Genomic DNA, 16,120 nt, shown 5'->3' with positions numbered 1-16,120 from the left:
AGAAAGGACTTCAGATCATGTCATCTCTCTGCTCAAAACTCTTCATTGGCTTCCCATCTCCTCAGAGTACAAGCCAAAGTTCTTACGATGATCTAGGAGCCCTCCGTGATCTGCCTCCCTCCCTTGACCTCTCTGAGGTCCTGTCCTCCCTCTTTCCCCTTTGCTTTCTCTGCTTCAGCCTTATGGGCCTTCCTACTGTTCTTTGAACATTCAGACTCCTTGCTTCAGAGCCTTTGTACTTGCTTTTCTCTGGCTGAAATGCTCTTCGCTAAGATATTCATTGGCTCCCTACTTTAATTCCTTCAGGTCTATACTAACAAGTCTGTCTCTCAGTGAGGTCTTCCTTGGCTACCCTATCTCTTCCCTGCATCTCTCCTCCAGTGCCATACTTCATATTCCCTTCCCCTGCCTTACCTTTTTTTATTAGTACTTATCACAGATGACATACTACATATTTTACTTATCTATTTTATTGTCTCTCTCCCCAACTAGATGTAAGCTCCATGAGAGCAGGGTTTTTTTTTTTCTATATCCCCCGAGTCTGGAAGAAAGCCTAGAACATAGGAAGCATGCATAATATATGTGCTGAATTCATGGATGGAAGGATGTATGGGTAGATGATTGGTAAAGAGGGATACAGCTCTTCATTTCTCTTGGTTTGTCCTTGCAAGTTCACATGTATGTCATAGTATTGAAAGAGTTGAGAAACAATTCTGTTGTCAAAGTTATGAAGAAGAGACTTACTGTGCTATTTTTTTCTCTTAGCTTAGAGAGGGTTATGTGGTATCTGATTTATCCAGTAGATTAAGACCTGCCAACTTTTCGATAATCAGATCAATAAATTATGAAACAGTTCTTCCTTCTAGGGTTTATTTAAATCATGCTTACTCTCTTAATTAAATTCTTTGATAACTTAAGAACTCTTGGTAAGTAAGCTCAATAGAGAGGGAATTCCTTCCTTCCTTGCTTCCCTCCTTCCTCCCTCCCTCCCTCTCTTCTTTCCCTCACTCTTCCCTCCCTCCCTCATTTCTTCCCTCCTTTCTTTTCTTCCCTCATTATATGCATATAACATTGTGCTTGGTACTGTGAGAAATCATTCAAAGAATGATAAGATACCAGTCCATTCCTTAGAAATTTAGGCTATATAGTTGATACAAGAGCTATATGTGTGATAATTAAATAAAAATACAAGGCAAATGATTAATGCCAGTTGAATAGTGAAGACATTACAAATAGGGAAGACAATAAGTGCTATACCAAGTAGTTTAGAGGTAAAGATTGAACTGGTTAAAGAAGATCTAGAAGAAGTCACGTAGAGTGGGTTGCTATGGAAACCTGTGTAATCTCCTAAAGTCTTGTGAGATGGGTATTTTTAATGTGGTTTCATTTTATTTTTAACATGTTTTGAATTCTGGGAATGTTGGACATATCACATTCAACAGCAATTACTATGACATATTTCAGAAATAAATGATTTTAAAGTACTGTCTCCCTATAAGACAGAATACTAAATACTGCAGTTAAACTTCACAATATGAAAAAGGCATTGATAATTGCAACTAATGTAATATAACTAGCAATGTAATAAACAGCTCATCAAATGTGACTTAGATATGAGTAAAAAAGCCTGAAAATTTTGGAAATTTCTAAAATTGGTATGTAAAGTTGGTTATCACATTTGCATAATGTAGAAATCTTTGGTTTAAAACAGGGTAAAACATCTTTTGTTTGCAATAAATGTTTTGTTTTGAAAGGTATGATGCTGAAGACCATGGGCTTTTGATTTAGGCTGCCTGAGTTACCTCCACTATTTGTTGGCTGTATAAACTTGGGCAATTTGATCTAAGTCTTTATTTTCCTCATCTGTAAAATAGGGGTAATGATAATTCCTTAAAGTATAGTTGTGAGGAATAAATGAAAGAATTCATGTAAAAGTGTTTATCGTAATGTCTAGTACACAGTAAGCATTTAATAATATTAGCTGTTACTGCCATGTTAGCAGTTCTGCTTCTCTGGGTTTATTTGAATAAATATACATAACTCGATTTGTCTGCTTTTGATTCATTTGAATTTGGATTTTTCTACTGCTCCTTATACCACAAAAGATAAAGTTAAGAGACTGGATTATCTCCTGTGATTTATGATTTTTGAACTGCTTTTTTTAGCTTTTGTATGCATATCTGGGTTGGGAAATATCTATTAGGTGTTATGCTGTATGTGAGTGTTACATTGAAGGGATAACTTGAGGTAGGTAAATATAATTCCTTAAGTCTCCTAAACAGGCACATGATTCTTTCTTTTTGTTTGTTTTTGGCAGGAAATCCTTTTGTGCTGTTGCTCATTTACACTTGTTCATCAAGGCCTTTAAGTCCTCCAGGGCAGAATTTACCTCTAAACAGAAAGATGGAAACTAAAGTACATTTATTCTACCAGGTATTTTTTTCAAATAGTTTCCAAAGATTCTTTCTTTTTCTTTTTTTATTAGTTTACATTACCTCACATCCATAATCAGTAAGCAGATTCATAGAGTAATATAGTCATAGGATCTTGCTTAACAACTGAGATGACTTTTGAGCTCTTTTAGTGGACATATATTGAACTCTCATCCCAGCAACCCATGTCGTATCAAGAGATCTGTGGTGTATACTGAGAGTATTTTTGGGGATAGCGACTGGGATAATTTTTCAGGAGACCAAAGGATTTAAACGTAAGCGAGAGGTTGTATATAATGTAATTAATGATGTGGGAGTCTAACCAAAAGGTAATATAAAAGATACTAAGTTTCTTTAGCTTTCTTATCTGTGATTTAGGGAATATTCTTGTATTGGCCAGTGTTCTGTCAAATAAAAAACAAATATGGACTTAATAAAGAGAGGCTTTGTTCAAAAAGATTATTGCAAGGAGGAAAGGGACTATTGAAATAGGAGGAGGGGGGAACAATTGCAATAGAAAGAGCACTGTGACCATAAGATCTGTAAGCAACTCAAGGGCTAGGCAAAAAGGGGTTTTCTTTTATAGAGAGGAGCAAACAAGGCTAGGAATAACTGGATATGGAGAAGTGGGATGAAAGAGTGGCATGATGGGATAACTAGATCAGAGAATATTTTACTGGGAGGCCAGCCTGTTCTCTGGTGGGTTTGTATGCTGGCTCAGGCTGAGGTTGGGTCAAAGTTCAGGGTCCTGGAGAGAGGAGAGAAGCTTAACCAAAGTTTAGTTAATAAGTATTTTGTTCTGATTAATCAGTGGGGATAAAACAATTCAGCTAATCATTTATGAGACAAAGAAAGGGAATTTTGAAAGTGTTTGGTCTTGTCATAGGTAAACAAGGGGAGCATCGTGAATCATATCTAAATCATGTGGGGAAGGGTGGTTCTTTGCAGTAAGCTATTTTCCAGAACACAAAAGGATGAGGAGATTCCTTTAATCTTCACTGTTTTCCAGGAGTGCAGGGCTCAGGTAAAATTCAGCATTGTCAACTGAGAGTCTTAATAATTTAAACTTATTCTTTTAATGGATTTGGTGCCACCATGTAAAACATATGCCTATACTATAAATCCAAAAACAATTTCAGGGCTTCTTGCTAGGTACTGAGATATGTAACTTATAGCATATCTGTATTTTTAATCTGTTCTATCTTTTTACAAATAGTACTTCGTTGATTGTACCCTTATAAACTGATTTTGAAAGTGAATTCTTAAAAAATTAAAAAAATTAACAATATTAAAATATCATAGCAGTTTATTTTCCTTAGGCTATATAGTTTGAACTTCACAGATGGTTCACCTTTAACCATAGAGTTTCAAAGATTCTTTTCTTCCTTTTCTCTTCTGTGTTGTTAGTTTTTACTTAACTATTTAACTGTTCCCATTCATCTAGCCTTTGATAACAGGTTTTTGTGCTCCTCTGTCTTTTTAGATTCCCATCCCTTTTTTTTCCCCTGGTTTCCATTTTGGGTCATTTTTCTCTCTTTGGGTCTCATTTCTCTAGGAATCCTTTCATTATTCGTAATAAACTCTCATCAAGGCAGTAAGTCACATTTCCTTTTTGAAACAAGTTGTTAAAGGTGTGCCTCTGTTGTAAAACAAATGTATGCAGATTCTAAAAGATTTCCATCTCATTTGGAAATAGAGGTTCTCTCTGAACTCCCTTGGTAATCCGCTTTATAATTGCCTGTATGATCTGTTCAGGCATTAAAAACTAATGCACCTTTGATCAACTAGATTCAGTCCAGTTGTTTTAAGCAAACAGCCAAGTTTCAAGAGAGAATATTTCTAACTTCATTCCTCTTTTTCTAAAGATGTTTATTCCTCCTAAGCTCTAATTCCTTTTTTTAGGTGGAGAGGTCTATTTAGAAGCGATATAGCTTTTTCTTTTTTTTCTTAGTCGACTATTTTTTATCGCAGTTTTAGATTAACAGCAAAATTGAGTGGAAAGTACACAGAGTACCCATATAACCCCTGCTGCTGTACATGCACAGCCTTCTCCACTATCAACATCCTGCACCACAGTGATACATTTGATGTTACAGTTGATAAACTTACATTGACACATCATTATCACCCAAAGTCCATAGTTTATATTAGGATTGACTCTTGATGTTGTACATTCTATGGATTTGGACCAATGTGTAATGACATATAGTCACTATTATAATATCATATAGAATAGTTTCACTGCCCTAAAAACCCTCTGTGCTCTGCCTAGTCATCTCTTCTCACCTCCCACCGCTGGAAACCACTGATCTTTTTATTGTCTTCATGGTTTTACCTTTTCCAGAATGTCACATAGTTGGAATCATACAGATTGTAGACTTTATAGACTGGCTTCTTTCACTTAGTAATAGACATTTAAGTTTCCTCCATGTGTTTTCACGGCTTGATAGCTCATTTTCTTTTTAACACTGAATGGTATTCCATTGTCTAGATGTACCACAGTTTATTTATCCGTTCATCTACTGAAGGACATCTTGTTTTTTCCAAATTTTGGCAATTATAAATAAAGCTTCTATAAACATCCATGTGCAGGTTTTTGTGTGAACACACTTTTTCAACTCCTTTAGGTAAATACCAAGAAGTGCAATTGCTGGATTGTATCTTAGAGAATTTTAGTTTTGTAAGAGACTACCAAACTGTTTTCCAAAGTGGCTGTACCATTTTGCATTCCCACCAGCAATGAATGAGAGTTCCTCTTGCTCCACATCCTGTGGGCATTTTGTGTGGTCAGTAATTTGGGTTTTGGTCATTCTAATAGATATGCAGTGGTATCTTTATGTTGTTTTAATTTGCAATTCCATAATAACATGATGTTAAGCATCTTTTCATGTGCTTATTTTTCATCTGTACATCATCTTTGGTGAGGTATCTGTTAAGATCTTTTGCCCATTTTTTAATTGGGTTGTTCTTTTTCTTATTGCTGAGTTTTAAGAGAATTTTGTATAATTTTTGAATATACAAAATAAACATTCTTTGAATACAGTCCTTTATCAGATATATCTTTTGCAAATATTTTCTCTCAGCCTGTGGCTTGTCCTCTTATCCTCTTGACAGTGTCTTTTGCAGAGTAGATATTTTTAATTTTAATGAAGTTAACTTTAACAATGCCTTAAGAATTAGATTCAATAAATGTTAGATACATTAGTGAATGCTGTGCATTTTACAGCTGCATAATGCAGAAAGGAAAGTTGGAGGCATTTAGAATAATATACCTAATCTGGACTAATGCACTAATGAATGAACATTTTCAACCAAATTCTCTTTGGTAGAGCTAACAGCAAAGCAACATTTTAGAAAGAATTTTTGTTGTTAATGCTGTTGAGTTGATTCCAACTCCTAGTGACCCCATCTACAGCAGAGTGGAACCCTGCTGGTCTTTTTTGCACAATCCTTTCATCTTCCACCGCTATGTCAGACAATGCTCTGCTGCTATCATAGGGTTTTCATGGACAATTTTTTTGGAAGTGGGTGCCCAGGTCCTTCTTCCTAGTCTGTCTTAGTCTGGAAGCTCCGCTGAAACCTGTCCACCATAGGTGACCCTGCCAGTATTTGAAATGCCGGTGGCATAGCTTTCAGCGTCACAGCAACATGCAGCCACAACAGTATAACTACCAACAGTTGGGTGATGTGGTTCCTTGGCCAGGAAACGAACCTGGGCCATGGGGGTGAGAGCACCAAATCTTAACTACTAGACCACTAGGGCTGGCTTTTAGAGAAAATATTGATCTAAAATGAATAATTTGAGCCAGAATGTCCTATTTAATTTATATGTGTAAAGAGAACATAGCTGACTGTGGCTCTTGATTTCTCCCCAGGCAGAAGAAAATACTAATTTATCAGAAGATGACTGTAATTCTTTTGCAACCCACTTGCCATCGATATATATTGATAGCAAGAAATACATCAAGTTTTCTAAAAGAACAGAGAAAAGGATTTCGCCTGAAATTAGAGGTTTGAGCCTAGAACACAGAAAAACGTAAGTTAAATTCTGAGCATACTTAATTGAATTATTCTTTTGCAAGTTTAAGAAAACCAAAAATGTAGCTCATGTGTTCTCATAATGTACTGAGTATAAAGGATCATGCATATTTGTGGCCATCCTTTCTGGAGCTTAGTTTTATTTCCTAGATACCCATTCTTACACTTTTTCTCACTTCTCTCATAGCCATGTGGAAGCCTATAAACTATCATAGGCTTCCAGTTATAGGAGAGTAGTTGTCCATAGGTCTGTGTTTGTCCTTTATTTTTTGACAAATAAAACTGTAAGAGTGGACGCTGTGATGATTTGTGTATCCATTGTGAAATTCTTACTACCTTTGAGTTAATTAACAGATCCATCACCTCACATATTTACCTTTATTTATTTATTTAATTTTTGTTTTGGTGAGAACACTTAAGTTTGATTCTCTTAGCAAATTTCAATTATATAATACAGTATTATCAGCTATAGTCACCATGTTATACATTAGATCCTCAGACCTTATTCATCTCTAACTGAAAATTTATACTGTTTTACCAGCCTCTCCGTATCCCTAATTCCCCCACCCCCATACCCTGGCAACCATCATTCTCTGTTTCTGTGAGTTTGGCTTTTTTAGATTCCACATATAAGTGATATCCTATGGTATTTATCTTTTTCTGTCGTATTTCACTTTGCATAATGCCCTTAAGGTCCATCCATGTTGTTGCAGTGGCAGGATTTCCTTCTTTCTCATAGCTGGATAGTATTCCATTGTTGTATTTATACCACATCTTTAACCATTCATCTGTTGACAGATAGTTAGATTGTTTCTGTATCTTGGCTATTGTGAATAATGCTGCAATGAACATGGGAGTGCGGATATTTCTTAAGATCCTGTTTTTCACTTCTTTTGGGTATATACCCAGAAGTGGAATTGCTGGATCTTATGGTAGTTCTATTTTTAATTTTTTGAGGGCTCTTCATACTGTTTCCCATAGTGGCTGCACCAGTTTAGATTCCCACCTGCAGTGCATGAGGATTCCCTTTTCTTCACAGTCTTGCAAATACTTGTTCTCTCTTGTTTTCTTGATGACTGCTATTCTAACAGGTGGGAGGTGATGTCTCTTTGTGGTTTTGATTTGTATTTCCCTGATGATGAGTGATGTTGAACACCTTTTCATATACCTGTTGGCCATTTGTGTGTCTTTAGAAAAATGTCTGTTCAGGTCCTTTATCCATTTTTTAATTGGGTTGTTTGTTTATTTGCTATTGAGTTGTATGAGTTTCTTGTATATTTTAAATATTAACTAATAAGATATATGGTTTGCAAATATTCTCTTCCATTCCATAGGTTGTCTTTTTATTTTGCTGATAGTTTCCTTTGTTGTGCAGGTGCTTTTTAGTTTGATGTAGTCCCACTTGTTTATTTTTGCTTTTGTTGCCTTTGTTTTTGGTGTCAAATCCAAAAAATCTTTGCCAAGACTGCTGTCAAAGAGTGTTACTGCTTATGTTTTCTTCTAGAAATTTTATGGTTTCTTTCTCAAGATTGCTTTGGCTCTTTGATATCTTTTTTAGTTCTATACAAATTTTAGGATTGTTTATTCTATTTCAGTGAAAAATGGCCTTGGAATTTGGATAGGGATTGCATTGAATCCATAGATCACTTTGGGTGATATGGACATTTTAACAATATTAATTCTTCCAGTCTGTGAACATAGAATATCTTGCCATTTATTTATGTTTTCTTCAGTTTCTTTCATCAATGTTTCATAGTTTTAAGCATTCATATCTTTCACCTCCATGGTTAAATTTATTCCCAAGTATTTTATTCTTTTTGATGCTATTGTAAATGGGATTGTTTTCTTAATTTCTCTTTCTGAGAGTTCATTGTTAGTGTATAGAAATGCAACTGATTTTTGTATATTGATTTTTTTTTTGGTGAGGAAGATTGGCTCTGAGCTAACATCTGTTGCCAGTCTTTCTCTTTTTTTTCTCCCTAAAGCCCCAGTACATAGTTGCATATGCTAGTTGTAGGGCATTTTAGCTCTTCTATGTGGGATGACACCACAGCATGGCCTGATGAACAGTGTGTAGGTCTGTGCCCAGGACCCGAATTGGTGAACCCCAGGCCTCTGAAATGGAGATTGCTAACCCGACCACTCGGTTGCAGGGCCAGCCCCTGTATATTGATTTTTTTATCCTGAAAATTTACTGAATTAGTTTATTAGTTGTAACAGTTTTTTGGTGAAATCTCAAGGGTTTTCTATATTGAAGATTGTGCCATCTGGAAACAGACAATTTAAGTTCTTGCTTTCTGATGTAGGTGCATTTGTTTCTTTTTCTTGCCTAATTGCTCTGGCTAGGACTTCCAGTACTATGTTGAATAAAAATGGCAAGAGTGGGCACCCTTGTCCTGTTCCTTTCAGGTTTTCACCATTTAGTAGGATGTTAGTTCTGGGCTTGTCATATATGGCTTTTATTATGCTGAGATATATTCCTTCTATACCCACTTTGTTGAGAGTTTTTGTCATGAAAGGATGTTGAATTTTGTCAAATGCTTTTTCTGCATCTGTTGAGATGATTATATGATTTTTATCCTATCCTTTTTGTTAATGTCGTTATATTAGGGAAAACCTCAGTTCTTCTCCCTGTTTCTCCTTTCCTTGCACACTTCCACCATACTCACAACGCTTTTTTTTTTTGAGGAAGATTAGCCCTGAGCTAACATCTGCTGCCAATCTTCCTCTTTTTGCTGAGGAAGACTGGCTCTGAGCTAACATCCGTGCCCATCTTCGTCTACTTTGTATGTGGGACACCTGCCACAGCATGGCTTGCCAAGTGATACCATGTCCGCACCCGGGATCCAAACTGGCGAACCCCTGCTGAAGGGGAATGTGTGAACTTAACTGCTGTGCCACTGGGCTGGCCCCTCACAACACTTCTGATACCAGATGTGTGGTTTTTCCCCACACCAGGCAATTCAGTGACACCAACTTGATGTCCTACAGTTTAACTCAATGCTGACACTATCTACCTGGAGACAGTGTTAGGTCCTATGGGTTAAGGGCTCAGACCCACAAGACTGCCCTGCCATTTAATATGCCAATCACAGATAGTAGGTCTCCAGGTTACCCACAACTTCTGTCTGACTTGGCTACAAATCAGAGGTTCCCATGACCCCCTCCTCGGGTTCAGTTAATTGCTAGAGTGACCCACAGAACTCAGGGAAACACTTATATAACGTTTACCAGTTTATTAAAAGACATGATAGAGGATATAGATGAACAGTCAGATGAAGAGATACATAGGGAGAGGCCTGGGAGGGTCCCAAGCACAGGAACTTCTGTCCCCATGGAGTTGGGATGTGTCACCCTCTTAGTGGATAGATATGTTTACTAACCTAGAAGCTCTTCAGAGCGGGGAGAGCGGCTTGAAATGGAGTTAATAATTGATAATGCCTACAATGAAGATGCCTGTATAAAATTCCCAATAGTATGGGGTTTGGAGATATTCCAGGTTGGTGAATATATCCACAAGGGTATTCAGGAGGGTAATACACCATAACTTCAAACTCTGATTGTGCTTCAGTCAGAAGCACAGATAACAATCTACACTTGCAATTGGCTTCTGAAGTGGAGTGGGGGCAATCTGAACACTTATCCTGTAGGATTTGATGGTATCTCTGGGTAGATAGTGTCAGAATTGTGTTAAATTGTAGGATACCCAACTAGTGTTGCAGAGAATTACTTGGTGAGGTGAAAATCCCCACACATTTGGGGTCAGAAGTGTTGTGAGTGTAGTAGTAGTGTGAGAGTAAAGGAGAAACACAGGAAGAGGCCTGGGTTTTTTCTTCCATAGTGGTGTATTACATTTATTGATTTGCCTATGTTGAACCATCCTTGTATCCCAGAAATAAATCCCACTTGATTATGGTGTATGATCCTTTAATGTACAGTTGGATTTGGCTTGCTAGTATTTTGTTGAGAATTTTTGCATCTCTGTTCATCAGTGCTATTGGCCTGTAATTTTCCTTGTAGTGTCCTTGTTTGGCTTTGGTATCAGTAATGTTGGCCTCATAAAATGAGTTTGAAAGTGTTCCCTTCTCTTCAAGTTTTGGGAAGAGTTTGGGAAGCATTGGCATTAATTCTTTAAATCTTTAGTAGAATTCACCAGGGAAGCTATCTGGTCTTGGACTTTTCTTTGTTGGAAGGTTTTTGATTACTGATTCAGTCTCTTTAGTGATAGTTGATCAGTTCAGATTTTCTGTTTCTTCATGATTCAGTCTTGGTAGCTTGTATATTTGTAGGAATTTATTCATTTCTTCTAGGTTACCTAAGTTGTTGGCGTATGATTGTTCATAGTAGTTTCTTATGACCTTTACTATTTCTGTTATCAGTTGTAATATCTCTTCTTTCATTTCTGATTTTGTTTGAATCTCTTTTTTTCTTAGTCTAGCTAAAGAGGTCAATTTTGTTTATCATTTCCTAAAATGAGCTCTTAGTTTCATTGATCTTTTCTATTGTCTTTTTAGTCTCTATTTCATTTATTTCTTCTCCGATATTTGTTATTTCCTTCCTTTTACTAACTTTGGGCTTAGTTTTTTTTCTAGTTCCTTGAGGTGTAAAGTTAGGTTGTTTATTCAAGTTCTTTCTTTTTTTAATTTTTTTTTGAGGAAGATTAGCCCTGAGCTAACATCTGCTGCCAATCCTCCTCTTTTTGCTGAGGAAGACTGGCCCTGAGCTAACATCCATGCACATATTCCTCTAGTTTATATGTGGGACTCCTGCCACAGAATGACTCACCAAGCAGTGCCATGTCTGCACCCGGGATCTGAACCGGCGAATCCTGGGCCATCGAAGCGTAACGTGCAAACTTAACCACTGTGCCACCAGGCCGGCCCATCTTTCTGTTTTTTTATGTAGGCATTTGTCACTATAAATTTCCCTCTGAGAACTGCTTTTGCTGCATCAAATAAGTTTTGATATGTTGTGTTTTCATTTTCATTTGCCTCAAGATGTTTTTTATTTCCCTTTTGATTTCCTCTTTGACCCGTTTGTTGTTCAGGAGCATGTTTAATCTCCACACATTTGTGATTTTTCCAGTTTTCTTCTTTCATTGATTTCCAGTTTTATATCATTGTAGTCAAAAAAGATGCTTGATATGATTTCAATCTTTGTAAGTTTTTAAAGACTTATTTTGTGGCCTAAAAAATGATCTATCATGGAGAACTTTGAATGTGTGCTTGAGAAGAATGTGTATTCTGCTACTGTTGGATAGAATGTTCTGCATATGTCTGTCAGGTCCATCTGTTCTAATATGTAGTTTATGTCCAATGTTTCCTTTTGATATTCTGTCTGGATGATTTATCTATTGTCCAAAGTGGGATATTGAAGTGTCCCCTATTATTATTGTATTGCTGTCTATTTCTCCCTTCAGATCTGTTAATATTTGTTTTATATGTTTAGGTACTCCTATGTTGGGTGCATAAATATTTACAATTGCTATGTGTTCTTGATGAATTCACCCCGTTGTCATTATATAATGACCTTCTTTGTCTCTTGTTACAGTTTTTGGCTTAGAATGTATTAAAATTTATTTTGTCTAATATAGGCATACCTCAGAGATACTGTAGGTTCAGTTCGAGACCACTGCAATAAAGTGAATATCGCAATAAAACAAGTCACACGAATTTTTTGGTTTCTTAGTTCATATAAAAGTTATGTTTACATTATACTGTAGTTTATTATGTGTGAAAAAGCATTATGGCTAAAAAAATATATACATACCTTAATTAAAAAATACTAATCATCATCTGAGCTTTCAGAGGGTCATAATCTTTTTTGATGGTGGAGGATCTTGTTAAAAAATGCTTTATCTGCAAAGCTCAATAAAGCAAAGCACGATAAAACAAGGTATGCCTGTATAATTATAGCTTCCTCTGCCGTCTTTTGGTTTTCTTTCGCATGGAATATCTTTTTCCATCCCTTCACTTTCAGTCTATGTGTGTCCTTAAAGCTGAAGTGAGTCTCTTGGAGGCAGCATATACACAGGTTTTGTTTTTTTATCCATTCAGCCACTGTATGTATTTTGATAGGAGAATTTAGTCCATTTACATTTAAAGTAATTATTGATAGGTATGGACTTAGCTATTGCTGTTTTGTTAATTGTTTTCTGGCTGTTTTGTAGTTTGTTTGTTCCTTTTTTCCTCTCTTGCACTCTTCCTTTGCACTTTGTTAATTTTCTCTAGTGATGTACAGTCATGCACCACATAATGACATTTCAGTAATGATGGACTGCATATATGACAGTAGTCCCATAATTATCACATTCTTATCCCATAAAATATTTGAATCATCCCATAATTAAAAAACACACATTCTTTTTAAAAAAATGATAAAAGATAAAAAAATCGTTTGGGGGCTGGCCTGGTGGCTTAGTGGTTAAGTTTGATGCACTCTGCTTTAGCAGCCTGGGTGCACAGGTTTGGATCCCAGGCATGGACCTACACCACTCATCAAGCCATGCTGTAGCGGCGACACACATACAAAATAGAGGAAGTGTTGACTCAGATGTTAGCTCAGGGCCAATCTCCTTCAGCAAAAAACAAAAACAAAAACAAAACGTTTAGTGCAGTGGAAGCCATAATTATTCCAGAAATGTAAAGATCAGTTTCAGTAAAGATCAGTAGGGATAAATGGGGAGAGGATGGGGGATATAAAGTAGCAGTGGACTCTAGGTTGTGACTCTTTTGTGTGTCATGAAATCAACTTAGGAGGTTGCTGCTAGTATTGTTTTAAAAAAAGAAATTAGAATAGAATTGAAGGGGCTGGCCCAGTGGTGTAGCAGTTAAGTTTGCACTCCGTGCTTAGGTGGCCCAGGGTTTACTGGTTCAGATCCTGGGCATGGACCCACGCACTGCTTATCAAGCCGTGCTGTGACAGGTGTCCCACATATAAAATAGAGGAAGATGGGCATGGATGTTAGCTCAGGGCCAATCTTCCTCAGCAAAGGGAGGAGAATTGGTGGTAGATGTTAGCTTAGGGCTAATCTTCCTCAAAAAAAAAAAAAAAGGAATCAGGTCCACTGCATTAAAAAAAAAAGAAGAAGACATTAGAGTGCTTTTCACATAATAAAGATAAATATTGTTTTGAGAAAGTGTTTCAGCTTTCTCTCTCTCTCTGTATGTGTGTACTACATCTCAATAGAAAATATATTTATACTCTGGATCATAGTCAAAATGGTTAAAGTCATTGTCTTTACAAGTGGAGGACAGCAGAGGGGACAGCTTCAAGGGGCTAATAGCAAGATAATGGGGCTCTCAGGTTAGGAATTCTGGGGTTTGGATTTAAAGGGATAGAATATCAAAAGGGCAAGATACCTGCTAAGGAAGGAGAATGGGGTGCATAATAAAAATTTCCTTTATTTCACAATTTGGCTTAGGGCTAAGTTTATCTAAAGCTTTGTAGATTTAATGCAGTCACGTCCTATGTATCACCTAAGCAGCCCTTACATGGCAGGTTACTCTAAGAGGAAGGAACCACTTCTGCTAAACAGCTTTTAGTTTGCATACAAGGAAGAATAAGTTATTACTTCTAAAATATTGAGTTACAGCCCAGTTGATGTGAGTTCTGGGTAGAAACAAGCTGAGGGGTTTGTCATAGTGGTTCTCAAGTTTGTTTTCATGTTAGAATCACCTGAGTATCTTTGAAAAATTCCAAATAACAGCCCACTCCCCAAAATAATTAAATCACAATTTTGGGGGATGAGAGACAGATATCAGTATTTTTTCAAAGCTCTCAGCTGATTCCAATGTGCAGACAAGTTTCAGATCTAGCCTTTCTCAGAATCCTGCCTAGTCTACAGGGTCCCAGGAGCACAAAAATAATTTTAGAGTTGTCCTTGAAATTTAAGTCTACTCTGGATTACTTGAAGCAAAGTATGCAATTTCCAGGAGATCTTCTCTTTCAAATTTAATGGAGGCTTATTGTAGTCATCTCATTGTTATATTGTTTATGGGATGTTTGTGTTACAAAAGCTTTTGACAGTCCAATAGAAGAGGGAAAAGAAGCAGAAAGAAGAGAAAACCAAGTCATAAGAGAGCAGGATAATTATTAAAAAGAAGTTCAGCCTGTAGTGGCCAGACTTTAGTCTTGAAGTATCATTTCTTATTAAAAGGAACCATTTCTTTGGAGATATGTCTAATTGCAGGTCTGAGAAAGGAAGTGTATAGATGAGACTGGAGCATCTTGTCTTCCAGAAATAAGGAAACTAACAGAGACTGCTACCAGGGATGTACCAAAAGGACTTGGGAGCCTCCTTGAAGAGGCTGCCACCTCTTCCCACCACACATGAGAAAATTAGAGCATCAATAAGAAAAATAGTTGCAGGGAATTAAAATGAATTTAATGCATTTAAATCCACGTGTCCAAAATGACATAAAAATTATTTTATCATTGTTGGAGGTTATAAGCCAGCCAAGTCATTGTTATGAAAAGTGATAGATAAAGGAAAAGAATAAAAAATTATGCTGCCTTTCTATATGAACCGTACTACTGGGTAACCAAATAGTACATAAGAAAAAGTTTCTCTTTATAGAAATCTTCAAGCTGATGAGTGAAGAAGGAATGGTAGATTTAGAATATGACCATTTTGCAGTCCCTGATGATTTACTGAATCTAGTTACTATGTATAAGTAGCTGCTAATATCACAAATAGAGAGCCACTTGGACATTATATGCCTCCTGATGGGAAAACACCACCACCTATGTAGTGGTTTTGTCAAAAAAACCTTTTTTTGAGTGTTAATCTGATCAAGTCCTTAGAATCCTATAACCATGGTAATACAGTTAGCAAAGTCCAGACTGCAGAAAATCTATAGGACAGATGACCTGACAATAACGATAATGATAATAATAATAATAATAAAAGACATCGAAGGAGAACCTATAGATGAAAAGTGATCCAAAAGACATACCAACCAACTGTAATATGGGAACATTATTGAATCCTGATGCAAATGTTAAAAAATTTTGACATGTATGAGACAATTGGAAATTTGAACACTGATTGGATGTTTGATGATGTTAAGAAATTATTGTTAATTTTTTAGGTATCATAATGGTATTTTAAATATTTTTTTGAAAGAAAAAACTTGTAGAAATGCATATTAATAAATTTATTATGAAATAATATGATACTAGATTGTACTTCAAAACTGTAAGGGATGGGAGCAAGAATAGGGATATAGATAAAATAGGATTGTCCGTTATTGATGCTGGGTGGTGGGTACGTGGGGAGATCATCATGTTATTCTGTCCACTTTTGTATATGTTTGAAAATTTCCATGAATAAAAGATGAAAAAAAGAAGATGAGCAAGGAAAAGAACAAGGCAGGAATTATTCCAATTTTCTGTGCAATTTAGGTATGAAACATCAGTATGCCTATGTGGAGAAGAAAAATCCTCTGATTTTTCAAGAGAGAAAAAAGTCAGGAGAAAGAAAAGTTTACAAGCACAATTGCATACTGAAAGAACTGAGGTAAATAAAGATCTGGAAATATTTCTTTTTACTTTCAAGTGTTATCCTTAGCCCTCAAACATGCCATTACATTTTAGTCCAAGTCACAGTCTTAAATATTTCTTCTTCTTCATCTTCCCCCAGATCCTCC

General features: G+C 36.3%; 1 protein-coding gene across 1 annotated transcript in view; it reads left to right on the top strand.

The window, feature by feature from the left end:
* The window catches only part of EFCAB3 (EF-hand calcium binding domain 3), a 494,329-nt gene that overhangs the window by 3,340 nt on the left and 474,869 nt on the right, over positions 1-16,120 (top strand). Inside the window, exons 2-4 of the mRNA XM_070561747.1 lie at positions 2,318-2,433; positions 6,308-6,468; positions 15,876-15,990. Coding sequence (XP_070417848.1) covers positions 2,404-2,433; positions 6,308-6,468; positions 15,876-15,990 — 306 coding nt within the window. The 5' untranslated portion in view covers positions 2,318-2,403. The remainder of the gene's footprint in view (positions 1-2,317; positions 2,434-6,307; positions 6,469-15,875; positions 15,991-16,120) is intronic.

The sequence above is a fragment of the Equus przewalskii genome, chromosome 10 (genome assembly GCF_037783145.1).
Source record: "Equus przewalskii isolate Varuska chromosome 10, EquPr2, whole genome shotgun sequence".
Taxonomy (NCBI): domain Eukaryota; kingdom Metazoa; phylum Chordata; class Mammalia; order Perissodactyla; family Equidae; genus Equus; species Equus przewalskii.
The sequence above is the reverse complement of the archived record's forward strand: the minus strand, read 5'-3'. Positions and strand labels throughout refer to the sequence as shown.